We start from the raw sequence: 15,543 nt of genomic DNA on the forward strand, positions 1-15,543 counted from the left end.
TAGTTCGTAAAAGCTCTGGCTTTTTGAAAGAGAAAAAAAATAAGTTTTTTTTTTTTAAGTGGTAAACCTAACTGTAGTTTCTCCCAGGCGCTTAAAGAAAAAAAGCATTGAGAAATGGGAGTCAACTGCAAGATAGGGTTTGTGTAACAAGTACCTAAAACCACAGAAGTCACATGGGACCTTTCTGCTTTGCTACTTTTGATTACTTGTCAGAGGGTTATACTTTTAGCTTCCCCCATCCTGCAAGGCCACTCAACCATGTGCTAGAGGGAGAAATCTTTATTCACCATGTCTTTACAAAGGCTTCTGCAACAGAGTAGCAATGGCAATTTGGTGGACTATTGTGCTAGTGCATCTTATAGCTCTTACTCCACACTCACAGGCAGCTTCCGAATGGATGATAATAGAAGGATTCAAATGCTGGCAGACACAGTGGCTACTTTGCCTCGGGGGAGAAAGCAGGTATGGTTACTATTTTGTACTTTGAGAATTTTCCTGTTCTCACGGGAGTAGAGTGATATGTTTATCTGACTTTGCACTGAACTTGTGTTTTAGAGGCTTGGAATTAATCCCTGAGAGTATGGGTGAGGATGGAAACAAGTAGCTCAGGGAGCTCACGGACTAGTCCAAAAGATTTAAGATCATAATAAAATATTATTTTCAAGGCAAAACTTAAAAGAAGATTGTTTTCTCATTTGAAGAGGTGTTCAGGTAAAATGAAAATCGTTAAGTGCATCAAACTTAGATAGTACATGTATACATGGCTAGTTTGACAATTATTGATCTTTTCCCCCAGTATGTGTCCCATTGATTCTTTCCCTCCCAGCCTCACTGTATGATAGTCATTTCCAATGAAACGAGAGTACTTTTTCTTCAGGACAGACTTTGTTGACTGACTTTTATTTTCAGTGCTGGGGCACAGGTACATAACTATTGCTATTGGGAATTAAGGCTTTTATTGGATAATTGAATGACAGATTGAATAAGAGCTCAGCTATTTACTGCTGGTGGGATCTTGGGCAAGTCACTTGACTCCCTAAGACTTAGTTTTCTTTCTTCTGTAATGGAGATAATAATGAAACCACCCTAAGGGGCTCTTCTTGGGCCTAAGTGAAGAAAATGTGCAGTGCCTAACACAGCACCTGACGTGAAGTTGGTGCTCAAATGTTATGTTATCATTTTTATTTTTATTGTAAGGGATTCCCCTAGAGATGAAAGTCACTTAGACAAATCCATGTCCAGCTGAGTTTTGTTTTAGTTTCTTTGATTCTACAATTTCTAATTTTTTTAAGTAATAATTGTTTAACCATAACACCTCTTCAGGTTTTGGTTATAGAACTTACAATCATGCTCCAAGTACATATCTGAATTTAGCATTGGAGTTGCTTTAAGGCATTAATTTTTGCCTTTAATTCCTCCATGTACATCATGTGCTTCTTTAAAACCTTCTAATTTCAGGATTAGAGAGTTAGAGCATAGTGGGGGAGTCCTGATCTTTTCTCAATAATGTATATAGTTGATTCCTTGTTATTTTTCACAGTGAAGATAAGGGCATAATTTGCCATGGTTGGGATTTTAATCTTTTTTAATGTAAAAGTGCTTTTATGATAATAAGTTTAATCAAATGATGAGCATTTCTATCAGTTTACTACCTGTCTGAAAATAAAGCAGTTGTGGGAAGTACCAAGATCTTTATTCAGGTTTCAGATATAGAGCAGTATGCAGAAGGTACAGAGATGAGAAGAATACATTTCCTGGCCTTTTAGGGTTAACAATTCAGTGGGCAGAATAAATAGGCATTACACAACATAATGCTCTAATTCAAGGACATGTCTTTCAATATAACCTTGAAGGATAGGATGTTCCAGTTTTCAAGGGTGTTCCAGAGCAAAGGAATAATTAATTAATGCCAAGGCACAGGGGCCTTTAGGGCATGTTGAGGTAACAGCATATTATTATGTCTGGAAGACCCAATAAGTGTCTGTGGAAAGGGAGTGGAGACCTCGGTGCTGGGCTGCTTTGCACTTGATCTTAGCCGAAAGGCCGAGAAGCGGCAGGCAGCTTTACTACACACTTCCCCTGAGAAAGCGGTAGTTTGACCAACACAGGTAGCCACTGGGCATGTCGGAGCAGTAGAGGGTTTTGGAACCTCATGCTAGAAACATGGTGCGTCTGTAAGTGGATGGGGACTAAGGGTGAGGGACCAAATTTCGTAGTAGTTGGAGAAAGAGGAAATGGACAGAATGGAGAGGAGACCCAGAGACTTGGCTGGGAAAGGCAGTGAAGATGGAGGAGTCACAGCTGGTTTTAAGCCTGAGTAAAGATAGCATTGACAAAAAGAAGGCAGTCAGTAGGAGGTTACTGGTGGAAGATAAGGACTTAGGCACACGAACCCCATGCATTGTGCATAGGTATATAACATATATACATACAAATGCCCACTTTCCCACACCGACAAATCTATCAGATGCTCTCATCTTTTTATGTCCTGTCTTCTCCCTTTTCTCCTATTCTTCCCCATAGCAAACTCCTATTCAAACAGCTTTTTCTTCCTGTTGTGAGAAGGACTTTACGGATGAAAGAAAGCAAAACAAAACGTCTTCTACATGATACTTATGATCCTGCACCGTTATCATCAATGAGACTTGATGCAAGTTGATCCCAACATTTCAGAGTTTTCCAAATGGATGTTCATTTCCTTTAAGTGGTTTTTTAGAGAATAATCACCCATTTGGCACGGACTGAATCACAGGCAACAAGATCCCTGTGAAGCAATCACATGAGCAGGTGTTTCTCTGCCCACTGTTATTTTCAACCCGTTCAGGGCTGACGTCAACAGTTCATACTTCTCGTTATTGTTGGCTTTGGTTTCTGCAAAGCTGTATCTGGTGAGCCTGGAGTTTAAGATGAATCTTCAGAAGCATTTGGGTGTTTACACTTGGAATTGCTTAAAAATAGATCTCCGTGTGTACGTATTATTTCAATACCTGCATTTGTAAGAGGTGACAGACACCTTAGTACAGCCTCTACTTCTGCACATACTTTTTGGGGAAAAAAATCCCTGCAATGGAAGACAGTGTGGAGAGGAGGCAGGAGGAAATAAGGATAGGTTTTATAAATGTGGTGATGCCAAAGCAGTAGTGACTGTACCTCTGGGCCACTCCCTCAAGGGTAGTAGGTTACATTTGGAAGGCAGTTTGAGAACCAGGGACCTGGCAGTTTAGAAACTAGAATGTGCCTCATTGGTAGCACAGGCAGTCTTTGCCTGATGTTCTCTAGGTTATTGAATTATTACTAAATAGACAACTTCTGAAAGGTGATTTCCCTTAAAAGTTCTGGTACGAAATTTTGTGCTAAGCTCTGTAATGTGTCTACTTCTGGGGTGGGTTCTATCTACCTTTCAGGCGCTTTTGGCTTGATTTCTGGCTATTCACCCATCTGTGACCCCAAACTCCCAAGTTTGTAATGGCAACAAGGTATCTTGATCATTCAATGAATACTTTTAGGTAGAAAACTGTGTTAATTTCACTACCAAAGCATTTGAAAAGTGTTCTCTAATCCATAATGTGGTGTGCACAGAGTCAATAGCCCACAGTTTTTCTTGGAAAAGAAGCCCATGAGTCCACAGTGAGACTTTCTTGGGAAGCTGTGACATTTATTTGGATTCCTTAAGGGCACTTAAATTTAGGAAATTGCATAAGTCTCCATTATTTTCCTGTGTCTTAGAATAGTCTGTGGAGCCCTGCTAACCCAAGGTTCCTAGGTTAAAAGGGAAACAGAAAAAAAACCCCAAAACCCCAACCTATATTCATGGAAGAATTAGGGAGAGTGCGGCAGGGACTAGAAAGAGGGCAAGGCATAGGATTTGGGCTTTTGAAACAAACAATAAAAACAAAAGAGACACCTTAATGTATAGCCTCTCCCCACCCCCAATACTTTCCGGAAATACATACACTCAGTGGGGACCAGGAAGTAACAATCTGTTACTTAGCAGCAGAAGTGGCTATAGTATTGAACTTTGAGCTCCGGTCGGTCCTCTGGCTCTCGGGCTGAGCTACAGATTACCCTGATCTTTTGCAAATGAACAGCTGAAATATTTAGTGTTGGCTTCCCACTAAAGAGGGACATTGTAAATCACTACACAGCAGCAAAAAATACATTTTGAATATTAATACCCAATCTTTAAGGTTCTCTGACTAAAATCAAAAGAGGAGGAATCATAAACTCAACCCCAGGGATCTTTATATTAGTGGCTAGCAAGGGGTTAAGGAGCTTCGTCTAATCAGCGGTAGTAATTGAATGTGTAGTTCGCAGGCCTGCCAAATTGCCAAACCTAGATTTCTCATATTAGATAATGTGTAATAAAAGACAGCTGTTGCCAGCATATGCTGTTCATCACACACCAGTTCCTTATTCATACATTTTGGTGTCACCGCTGCAACCCGGAGAAGAGGCTCTGGCTGGGAGGACAAGGAGCCCTGACGCCCCAAGATAGATCTTAGAACAGGACCGATCACTCTAGGAAAAGGGCTGCAGGCAAAACATTTTTCAAAGTGTGATGCTTTTGGTAATAAGGCCTTAGGCATACTCCTTCCCACTTAGGCAGATAGCTGGGTGCATGAGCGGCTGAACCCTGGGAAACTTCCTTTCCATATTGCCTGTGTCTGACAGCCCAGATCATATGCAAGGAGGCTCTGTGTCAAGATGTGGCACGTGTCAGGGAATTTGACGGTGCCTAATTTACTTAAATTGTTTTTTTTATTTAAATATTAGGTGCCTAAGAGAGGTTCATCGCTAATCCAGAGTAGAAACTAGTTTATAATTTGACTTAGTCTGATTTTTCGTGTGTGTCACTGGTAACCCAAATCAGTCGGTCCACAGGAATTGGGTCTCTGCTATGCGCCTCACGATGTGGTAGGCAAATACTTTCAACTAGTCAATTAGCTAGATGGAAAGGTTAGCAGAAGAGAGGCAGGGAAACTGTTTTCTTTTTCTTTTTTTTTTTTTTTTAAATATTTTTATTTATTTCTAGGAGAGAGAGAGAGAGAGAGACAGCGTGAGCAGGGGAGGGTGAGAGAGAGAGGGAGTCACAGACTGAAACAGGCTCCAGGTTCTGAGCTGGCAGTCAGCACAGAGCCCGACGCGGGGCTCGAACCCACGAACCGCGAGATCATGACCTAAGCGAAAGTCGGACGCTTAACCGACTAAGCCACCCAGGCGCCCCTGGAAACTGCTTTCTGTGTAGAGGCCTTGGATTTGTCTTGTGGACTTAAAATATTTTATATTTGAATTCATCTAGCATGATTTTTTAATTTAGAAGGCAGGATACAGGTGGACCAGATGAAATCTTAAGGTTCCCATCAATGCTATGATTCTTTGCCTAGCAAAAGGGCATTTAAAATTGCCAAAGAAAGGCTGGAAATTTTAATAACTTATTAATGTTTGCCACCATTTATACAGTTGGTATTTATGTATTAAGGCCTTAGAACTTCCTTTGTTTTCTATTAGTCCTTTCTCTATGGTTCTTGCTGTTTTTGGATTGAGATTGTTTTTGTTCTCTCTTTGGTTTTCATCTTTGATGTTGCCACATGTTTGTGATTTTTAAAATTTAACTTTATATTTTTATATAAAAATATATTTTTATAAAATATATATATATATTTTTAATGATCGCCCTTGAGTTTTTCCTGCAAATATTTAAAATTTGATGAAGGGCAAAATTGAAGAATATTTTAACGCATTTCTCCTGAACCTGATCTTTCATCACTACTTACTTATATTGGTGTCTTTGTAGTTTCCTTCTGTTTGTCTGTTTAGCTATTTTGAAGTTTCCCTTCTATTCCAGGTAGTGCACTAGGCACTACATTCCCCAAGTGGCCCTAAGGATAAAGATAATTCTGTACAGAAGCCAGATATTTGATCCAGCACACCCTTTATATAAATATACATACGATCTCCACACATAAGATTCTGTGAATAATATGATGAATATTGATAGCAAGAGTGGTATTTTTAAATATAAGCGTAGATATGGTAACAAACAACATAAGTAGATATGACCTACCTGAGTAGTTTGCAATAGGAAACAAAGACAAAAGCCAGGGAGATGCAAATAATGAAGGTAGATTGAGACAATGTGAGTATTGTCTGTATACTGGAGAGATGAAAATACCTGGGAATGTCAAGTTTATTGTCTCCTCCATAAGAAGGCATAGCTGAGTGGTCCCCGCCCATGTTTGTGGTAAGTAGGACAAATCAGGATGAAATAAATCATGCAAATTGTTGTGGGTCTTGTACAGTTAGTCCTTACAAGTTGAAAATAAATACTTTTTGGCAATCTAGAGACTCTTTTTGGATCTGAGCCTTCCAATTGCCATCTTCAGAATGATCTAAATGATTGGAGGTGCAGAACTGAAAAGACAAGGAATTACGAAATGTAATTAATTTGCATCAAAGCAACAAGAGCCCATCATCTCTTTGTCATATTAGCTTAACTAATCAATCCGTAGCCGAATTCTGAACACTGAGGCATTCCAGAGAGTTTGTGAGAATGCTAGCATTTGGTCCGTGATAATTCAGATTCATTAACAGTCATGTAGGCTTCTGTCCTAACAAATGCCTTAATGAGAGTTTTGTTTGTGCATTAATGTTATGTTTTTCTCCTTCTAATTTTCATGCTCTATTTGTTTGGACTATGCGTTGATCTCCTGACTTTTTTTAGAGTTTATTTATTTGTTTTGAGAGAGACAGAGACAAAGAGAGCATGAGCAGGATTGGGGCAGAGAGAGAGGGAGAGAAAGAGAATCCTAAGCAGTCTCCTCAATGTCAGCACACAGCCTGATGTGGGGCTTGAACTCACAACCCGCGAGATGAGGACCTGAGCCAAAACCAAGAGTCACATGCTTAACCGGCTGACTCACCCAGGCAGGCCCTGACATTTTTATGTATTCACTGATAGATGACAAGCATGTCAGGCTGACAATGGAACGCTTGCTCTTGGGTTAGCTAATCCTAAGCAGTTTACAGTTAACATTTGAGAAAGAGCTGATTACCGTTTGTTAATTCCTAAACTAATGAAACAAAAACATAGAAAAAACAGCAATCACCTGAAAAAACGAGACGCTGCCTTTTGCTTACTTTTCCTATTTACAAGGGTAGAAAATATCCCGGAAGTTTATGTTTATATGATCTTTTTCCAAAAGGTGCAGAGGAGTAAAGATGATAGTATTCATACTGTTTATACCTCTTTGGAGGTTTGGAGGTTCCCTTCTTGGCTGCCGATCTCCCTGCACTCTTCCAAACCTCCTGTAAAAAATCGATCATAAACAGAATTGGGGTTTTGAGTCCCTGGTTTCACCTGAATTGTGTTTCTGTATATGAGTTGGTTCTTTAGAGATGATTTTATCCTGCTAAAAACAGTAAATATTGAACTATTATAATAAATACAGTCATTTCATCAGTATCTCAAAAAACTATCAAGTATTTGAGTTTTATATGCCACTCTGCGGGTGTTGTGTTTGGATTTCCGTTTGATTATAAATTGCTATGGTTAATCTTCAGAGGCTATTTTAAATAGGGTTTAGATAGGACATTCTTTTAGGAAGCTTTGGAGTTTTGCCACATTACATGAACCGTTTTGGCCAGGGTGTATTATTATCTGAGCCTCCTTTAGCCTTTTAATGCTCCCACGTTCTTGTTCTTGGCTCTCCTTTGCTACCACTTGAGAATGGAAATTACTACCTTTACTTAACAATTTCCCAGAGCTGGGCCAAAGAAGGTGATAAAGAACAAAGTGCTTTGTGATTTACAACACTTTATAGATGTGACTTAAGGACCCTTAGATAACTGTGTGCTTATTATATTTTTCAGCTTGCTTTGACGAGATCAAGTTCTTTAGGTGACTTCTCCTGGTCTCAAAGGTAATGAAATTCTTGTAATTTTTGGTCTCTCACCAGGGCATTCAGGAGCACAGCTCTTCAGAATGTGGACACACATATACACACACACAGTGTTATATACTACAGTTTACATGAATGTCGGCTATTCATAATTGTGACAGTTATTTAATGATAAGTATGAGCCAAATGTGATACTTTGGTCTTCATGCATATTTTTAATTTTTGTTACAGAAAGCTTGTTAGCGTGGAAAAGCAAGATAATGGAACATTTGGATTTGAAATTCAGGTGGGCAGTTTTCAATTTTCCAGACTTTTATTGAAGAACGTGGCACTGATAGTATGTTATTTTGCAAAGAAAGAGTGAAGTCAAGATTAGAGAATCATGGGCTCCATAACTTCTGGCTGTGACTTTTATCCAGTGTGTGGTGGTTTGGGGTAGTTTTTTGGTGTGCTGGGTGTCCTCAAGGAAAGAAAACATTGAGCAGACAAAATTAAACCGCTGAGACATGCTCGTCTCCTTGTTCTTGGTTGCTTCAGTTTTCTTGTAAGTCTGAGGCTGATCAGAAATACTTGGTTTTAGCCAGATCTTCTAAATAAGAAAGTGAAATACTCTTTACAGATGCACATTTTATATATTTGTATTTAATATGTGTTTTGCATAAGCATTTTGATACTGTATATCATATTTTATTTGTATCTTTTATTTTTAACATTCTTATTCAGGTTTGATAGAGAGAGGCAGAGTGCGAGGAGGGGTGGGGCAGAGAGAGGGAGACACACAGTCTGAAGCAGGCTCCAAGCTCTGAGCTGTCAGCACAGAGCCTGATGCGGGGATTGAACTCAACAAGCATGAGATCATGACCTGAGCCGAAGTTGGATGTTTAAATGACTGAGCCATCCAGACGCTCCCTGTATATCAGATTTTCTATCTATACTCTGGTATTCAAGAAATACCTGAAAGTGTGTATATTTGTATATATGAGACTGCATGTATTCATGTGGAACTCCTGTTACATTTTGAAATATTAAAGATTTCATCTTGGATATGACAAAGAAGATTGGACTTTTTATCTTAATGACAACGCCTTATACTTATTATTTGAAACATTTTAGAACATTTGGGTCTAGTTGCATATTGTCTCATGCTCTAGGAAGTTTCTGACAGTTTTTATAAGTTTCTATTCCTTTGTAAATTTTTTAAATGTTTATCTATCTTTTGAGAGAGAAAGAGCATGAGCAGGGAAGAAGCAGAGAGGAAGACACAGAATCTGAAGCAGGCTCCAGGCTCTGAGCTGTCAGCACAGAGCTCCATGCAGGGATTGAACCCATGAACTGTGAGATCATGACCTGAGTTGCAGTCGGAGACTTCACCGACTGAGCCACCCAAGCACCCCATAGAGGCTTTGGTTTCTAGTAGTTTAAGAATTTCATTTCTTATTTACTATCTGTGTTTTCATGACCATATTCGTAAAGGTGGTGAGTTAGGTCAAATGAAGTCCAGTCCAATTAAGTGCATAATAATAACTTATGTATTATTGGTTGTTTTCTCCATCACACTTTGGCATTGCTTGTAGATAATCATATTCTTTTGCATAATTGTATTCTTATAGTGCACATTGGCTTTGAGATCTTAACTTTGGCACTGCTTTCAGAAAACTTTGGTGACTGAATATCAACCCCCAAATTGGAAAGTTGCTGTGTATTTGAAGATTAGGAACAGGAAACTGCTAATAAGTAAAACATGCTTTCTGAATAAAGAAACCAAATCGAACTCTAGCTACAATGAATAGTTAGAAGGCTGTAGGAGGAAGAAAGATACTTTCTGTTTTCTGATCTATTCTACTTTTAAATTTGGTCAAATCTATAATTCTTCTATCAGGTTTTAGAAGCATAGTACTCTCTCTTACTCCCCATTCATATGCAACACACTCTTTCTGCTGTGGAGACACTGCCTTTTGTGCCTCTTTAAAAAATTATTTTAAATTTTTTTCTGAGAGAGAGAAACAGCATGAGCAGGGGAGGGTCAGAGAGACGGAGACACAGAATCTGAAAACAGGCTCCAGGCTCTGAGCTGGCTGTCAGCACAGAGCCCGACACAGGCCTCAAACCCACAAACTGTGAGATCATGACCTGAGCTGAAGTTGGACGCTTAACCGACTGAGCCACCCAGGCGCCCCTATGCCTCTTTTTAAATGAGAATTATCCACTGGGTATGTGGCAGTTGCTACTGGAAACGGGATCAATGACTACTCACTTATCCCTATTTAATGTAACGAGTAAGGATTTGTTTCTTATTCTTCTATGAGATATGTCATCGTTTCCCCATGCTTCTCCCCCATACCATGGATGCTGACTCCACATGGAGCATGAATCAAAGCTATCATTAGTGGACAGCAGGCTACAGCACCTAAGAACCTCTGTAGATCCACATGAATTAATGATTTCACTTCTGAACTGCAATGTGTTCCAGTAACTGAGGAACCCAGTTTTCTGCCAATTCCCTTTTGGTATATGCTTTCCATTGCCACCTCCACACCATTATCTATTCTATTTTTTTCATGTTTATTTATTTTTGAGAGAGAGAGAGAGCAAGAGAGAGAGAGAGAGAAAGAGAGGAGGGGAGGGGCAGAGAGAGAGGGAGACACAGAATACAAAGCAAGCTCCAGACTCTGAACTGTCAGCACAGCTCCCATGAACTGGGAGATCATGACCTGAGAGAAAGTCGGATGCTTAACCGACTAAGCCACCCAAGCATCCCCACACCATAATCTCTTCCTTAGCAGTCCTAAGATTCGCACTAGTCATCAAATAGGGGAAATAGTCTGGGAACTTTCTGAAGGCCAGGTAGAGCCTTATGTATCCACCTTGGGCACCCAACATTAACATGTATTTGGGTTCTGATCTACCAAGTGCAGGGCACGTTGGAAACGAAACAAGTACATCTCCCCTTTGGATTTCCGTGGGTGCTAGTTTTGTACTGCTAGTGAGACTCACACACTTTGATAGCAACACAAATGTTAGATTCATACACACCAGGTTCATGTTCTCTCAGTGCTGCCTTGTGGGATTCTTCGGAGGTTCAAATGAAATAATACATCATATAAAATCCTTAGTAACGTGCCTGGTACCAGTAGATCAAACAATAGCAGGTGTTAGAATAAAGGTCACTGGGCATGAGAGAGAGTAATGTGACTTTTATATCTCTGAGAAATGCAAGGGATTGTTCTGTCATTGGCTTCTAGAAGACTAGGTGAGAGAGAGAGAGAGAGAGAATTTGACTATTTCTATCCAGAACTTTGGGGCTTCTGCCTTTTCTTCTCCGTCCCTAACCCACAAATTTTACACTGGCTGCACACATATATGCCGGCTGTATAAATCAACATGTTTCCCCCTCATTGTACTCACTTCGATCACTGGACCTGGAGAGCAGATTCTCACTGCTAATAAGAATTGTTACAACAGTGGTGTCCCAGAGGAGTGACTGTTAGAGTTCTGGTTCATGTACCGCATGGACTAGATCACCTTTCCATTCCTGAAAGGGTCGAGGCTGTAGCAAGAAGACTTCTTGGCAGAAACGCTGCTAAAGGGATCTGACCTAGAGGGGAAGTGTAATAAATGATCTTTAAAGGTCCCTTGTACCTTTATGAAATAGGGATTCTAAATGCGTTGCAGAGTGAATAGAGATTCCTTAGATGTTAACAAAATCAAGTTTCTAGGAGGAGCCTGCGTGTCTGTAAAATAGGAAGGAATGAACATCAGGCATTAATTTCCCCACAGAGAAGCAGTTCTGGAATATGGATTCCCTTTAGGAATCAGATTACTAAACCCAGATACTGGTTTTGATTCTGAATGGAGCTAGGCTTCATAACCTAAATGTGTGAAAAAGAAAAATGTTTGTTATAGGTCACAGGGCCACTCTATCGAGCAATATTTATGGAGTGTTCTTGGTATACTTTGGAACCAAAATAAAAACAAAACCAAGCTGCTTTTGACACACTGAGGCAAGAGAAGAGGCATAACTTTTTCTAATTTAGTTGCGTGACTAATGAACCGGTGAGTATTCAGGGCAGGCATGCCAGAGAGCACTTAGTCAAGAAGGTAATCACGTCAATTACAGCACTTTTGAAAAACTACAGGGCAGATTGTCATTATTTGCAGAGCTCTGATTTAAAATAATTATTGTTGGCACATGTCCCTTCCTGGATGTGTACTGTTCCATATGCTCTTGTAATGAGCGCTTTAGCTGAGGAGAACTGCATGGAGATTTTCCCCTTTGCTTTTAGGCTACTATTGTTTTATCCCATTGGGAAATAAAGAAACCTAATTTTTCTTAATATATAATAATGAGAGCATCAGGTGATCTCTTAGATTGTAAAAAGACAGTCTTGAGCCTGTGTTATCCCATTTTTAGTCTCAAGCTGGATTTTTTTTTTTTTTTTTTTAATGAAAAGGGTTGGCTACAGATAGCATCCTAGAATCTCAAGACTGGTCTCTTTGATTCAGTGTATATTCAAGAAAGCTTTTCCAAATGTTCTTTGTACTTACCTGTTATACCGCTTAAGGTAGTCAACACCCTTTTATGCTGTGACACATAGATTTTGAGCTTTTTGAATAGTAATTATTGTATCGCTTGAATTTTGACAGACTTACAGGCTCCAGAACCAGAACACGTGCTCCTCTGAGATGTGCACTCTGATTTGCAAGATCCAGGAAGACAGCCCAGCACACTACGCTGGCCTGCAAACTGGTAATTTATAACTTTGCTCCTACTGGGAATGATTTAAATAGCAAGCAGAGAAAACTTCATGATACCGAGGGTCAGGATGTGATTGGCGCTTTGCATTTCCTTAGCTCTTTTATATTTGGGGCTTGCTTGTTTTGCTTTATTTGCATGTCAGGAGGGAGTCTCTAAGCAAGTATGTTAACACTCACTTTTCTTGGCATCTCCCAGGTGATGTCCTTGCAAATATCAATGGCGTGAGCACAGAAGGCTTTACCCACAAACAAGTCGTTGACCTGATCAGATCTTCAGGAAACCTGTTAACGTAACTATCCATCTGCTTCCCCTGGGGCTTCGGAAATGTTATGGTCTCACATAATGCCTGTTGAGTGAATGAATAGGCTTTTTGTTCAGGATCACAAGAAGGGAGACAGTGCACCAAGGCTTTGGGATCGGGTACAGACATTTATTATCAGTCCCTTTTGTTTCTCAAGGTTTCCTCAAACTCGAACATACTGTTGACATCTGAAGTCAGAGGACATCAATAGCCCGAACGGCTGTGTGGGAGGGAAAGCATTTAGAAAATTTATTTTTTTTATGTCCAATTCAATTAAACTGGCACACATTCTCTTTGGACACAGAGGAACTAGTCCAGATTCCGTGGCTAGTATAATCTTGTGGTTAGAACAAATAAAAGGTCAGAAGGGCTGAATTTTTTACTCTTACACCACAAGCCAATTGTTTTTCTTTTCTGGTGTTCCATTTAGAAGAAAGCTCTGTTGAATTCTCCCTGCCCTGCGACACACACTCACACCTGCGAATAGTTCAGACTTCCTCCTGGGCAGTGCTCTCCCCAACCAGAGACTTGACTGACTTTTCTCCCGTACCATCCTTAGAGCCTAATAATTAGTAATTAGTTAAAAGATGGAATTTGCTAGGTCATTCAAATGATATTTATTGAGCAAATACTGTGTTTCCAGCTTTGTGATGGGCTTAGGAGAGACAAAGGCAACGATACTCGTACTGCTTTATTATCTGTGGAAGGAGATGGGCAAAGAAAGCCTCCAAAATAAGAAATTTTGAGATTTCAAGTTTTGGTTACTGCTATTAAGAAAGTAAAATAAGGAATGGGATAGAATACTGAGTAAGAGGACTCTACTGTAGTTTAAAGGGGTCTTGTCTGAGGAGGGGAAATCTGGGCTGAGACATAAAGAAAGAGAAGGGATGGTCATGTGAACTCCTGGCGTGAGCCTTTCAGGCAAGGAGATAATTCTCAAAAGGGGCTTGGCATGTCCAAGAAGAGAAACAACCAGTGTGATGGGTGGTTGGTAGATTAGGGAGAGCATAAGAAATGTCAGAGGAAGTGGTTAAGCATTTATTCTAAGGTGGGGTGTGTGTACATTATCTCATTCATTCTTCACAGCCACCTTGTGACGTTAGTTTTATTTCTATTTTTAGATAAAGTGTCTAAAGCTTAAGTTAGGTGGACTTAAGATCAATGATATAGTAAGTGACTGGGCTAGGATTTAACCATCTGCTCTGGATGCCACGATCTATCTCTTGAGCTACCCCACAGCTGCTCATTACAAGCTGCCAATAGAAAATCCACCAGATGCTCTTCAGTTATTCCGGTCTAAACTTCAAAGATGTTCTGACTGTCTGTGGGACTCTTGATGGTAGAGGACTTAATCCAACTCTGTGGATCCTATGAGTTCAGGGTAAAGGATGGGGGGCTCTTTGTCCAGAGAAACTTGAATCTATATGGTTGGAGCCATATAGAATCCAAGGGAAAATGGTGGCGGTTAGAATCAGAAAGCTATGTTCCAAATGGGTGAAGTGGGTAGAAAGCAGGTATATAATTAAGGAGTAGCCGGTGGAGACAAATGGAAACCCAGACGTCAGGAAAATGAGAGACATCTGTATAAATACTGAAGAGAGTGACCAACGGACTCCTTTGGTTTTGCACATAGACATCTGTTGCTTGTTCAGCTCAGATTGGCATTAAGGGTCCCATTGAAACAGATTCATAGGGCTCCTCATTCGTGCCCAGAGACAAGATCACCCTAATGAGAAAGCAGACAACATCTTGGTTTTCATTATCATCTCGTTATCTTGGGAATGATGCTATTAGAAATGGAGAAAAATCAGTCTCCATATTTAATGCTATTATTTATGACTTGAAAGATTTCCTGCATCTTAATAAATAGTCACAGCTTACTTGTCAGAAGTAATTTGAACCAATACTTTAAAAATGCTTAGGCATGTCACTAACATATGAAATTTGTTACCCTATTCAGATTCCTGACTTAGTAGTCAAAATAAAGACCTCAACATAAGCCCACAAAACAAATCACTCAGGATAGAACACGTCCTTTTATTTTTAGAAAGGCATTTGGTATAGGGAGAAAAGAACACCATTAAACTGATAAGGCTGGGATTAAAGTTTAAAAACTTAAAAGGTTCTGAGATGCGAGAGTCATATGAAGGTTATTATCTCATAGTGGTTTTGGTTCTGTTTGTTCTAGCTGCAAAATTAAGGCAATTTACCGAGTAAAGGTTCCTAGAATCCCAGGAAAGAAAGGATTTTTTTTTCTTTTTCCAAAAAAGAGCATGTTGATTTCACTGTACGAAAATCCCTATTGCATGTTGCTTTCATTGCTGGACCCCTCATGCTTAGCACAGTGTCTGAAGTCTGTCACATAGTAAATGCCCAGTAAATATTCGCCAAATAAAATGGGTGATTCAGTCAGAGACTGTGAGAATAGATTCCAGTAGAGAACAAGAGTCATTGACATACTGTGGCATCTATAAAGCGAGCTACAGGTTACGAATTAAATAGTATCTTTCCTTTCAACTTCCCTCTCTAGGGGATTTTTTTTTGTTTTTCTTTTGCTTTTGTTCCATTTTTTTCTCTGAATATTGTCA

The 15,543-nt window shown here is 39.7% G+C and overlaps 1 protein-coding gene across 1 annotated transcript in view; it reads left to right on the top strand.

The window, feature by feature from the left end:
* Nucleotides 1-209: 209 nt before the first annotated feature.
* Nucleotides 210-15,543, top strand: part of LOC120235311 (cytohesin 1 interacting protein) — a 29,307-nt gene continuing 13,973 nt past the window's right edge. Inside the window, exons 1-5 of the mRNA XM_039237546.1 lie at nt 210-462; nt 7,870-7,919; nt 8,130-8,184; nt 12,543-12,645; nt 12,850-12,943. Of these exons, the coding sequence (XP_039093477.1) occupies nt 289-462; nt 7,870-7,919; nt 8,130-8,184; nt 12,543-12,645; nt 12,850-12,943 (476 nt within the window). The 5' untranslated portion in view covers nt 210-288. The remainder of the gene's footprint in view (nt 463-7,869; nt 7,920-8,129; nt 8,185-12,542; nt 12,646-12,849; nt 12,944-15,543) is intronic.

This window comes from Hyaena hyaena, unplaced genomic scaffold (assembly GCF_003009895.1).
Source record: "Hyaena hyaena isolate Hyena2069 unplaced genomic scaffold, ASM300989v1 scaffold_126, whole genome shotgun sequence".
Taxonomy (NCBI): Eukaryota; Metazoa; Chordata; class Mammalia; order Carnivora; family Hyaenidae; genus Hyaena; species Hyaena hyaena.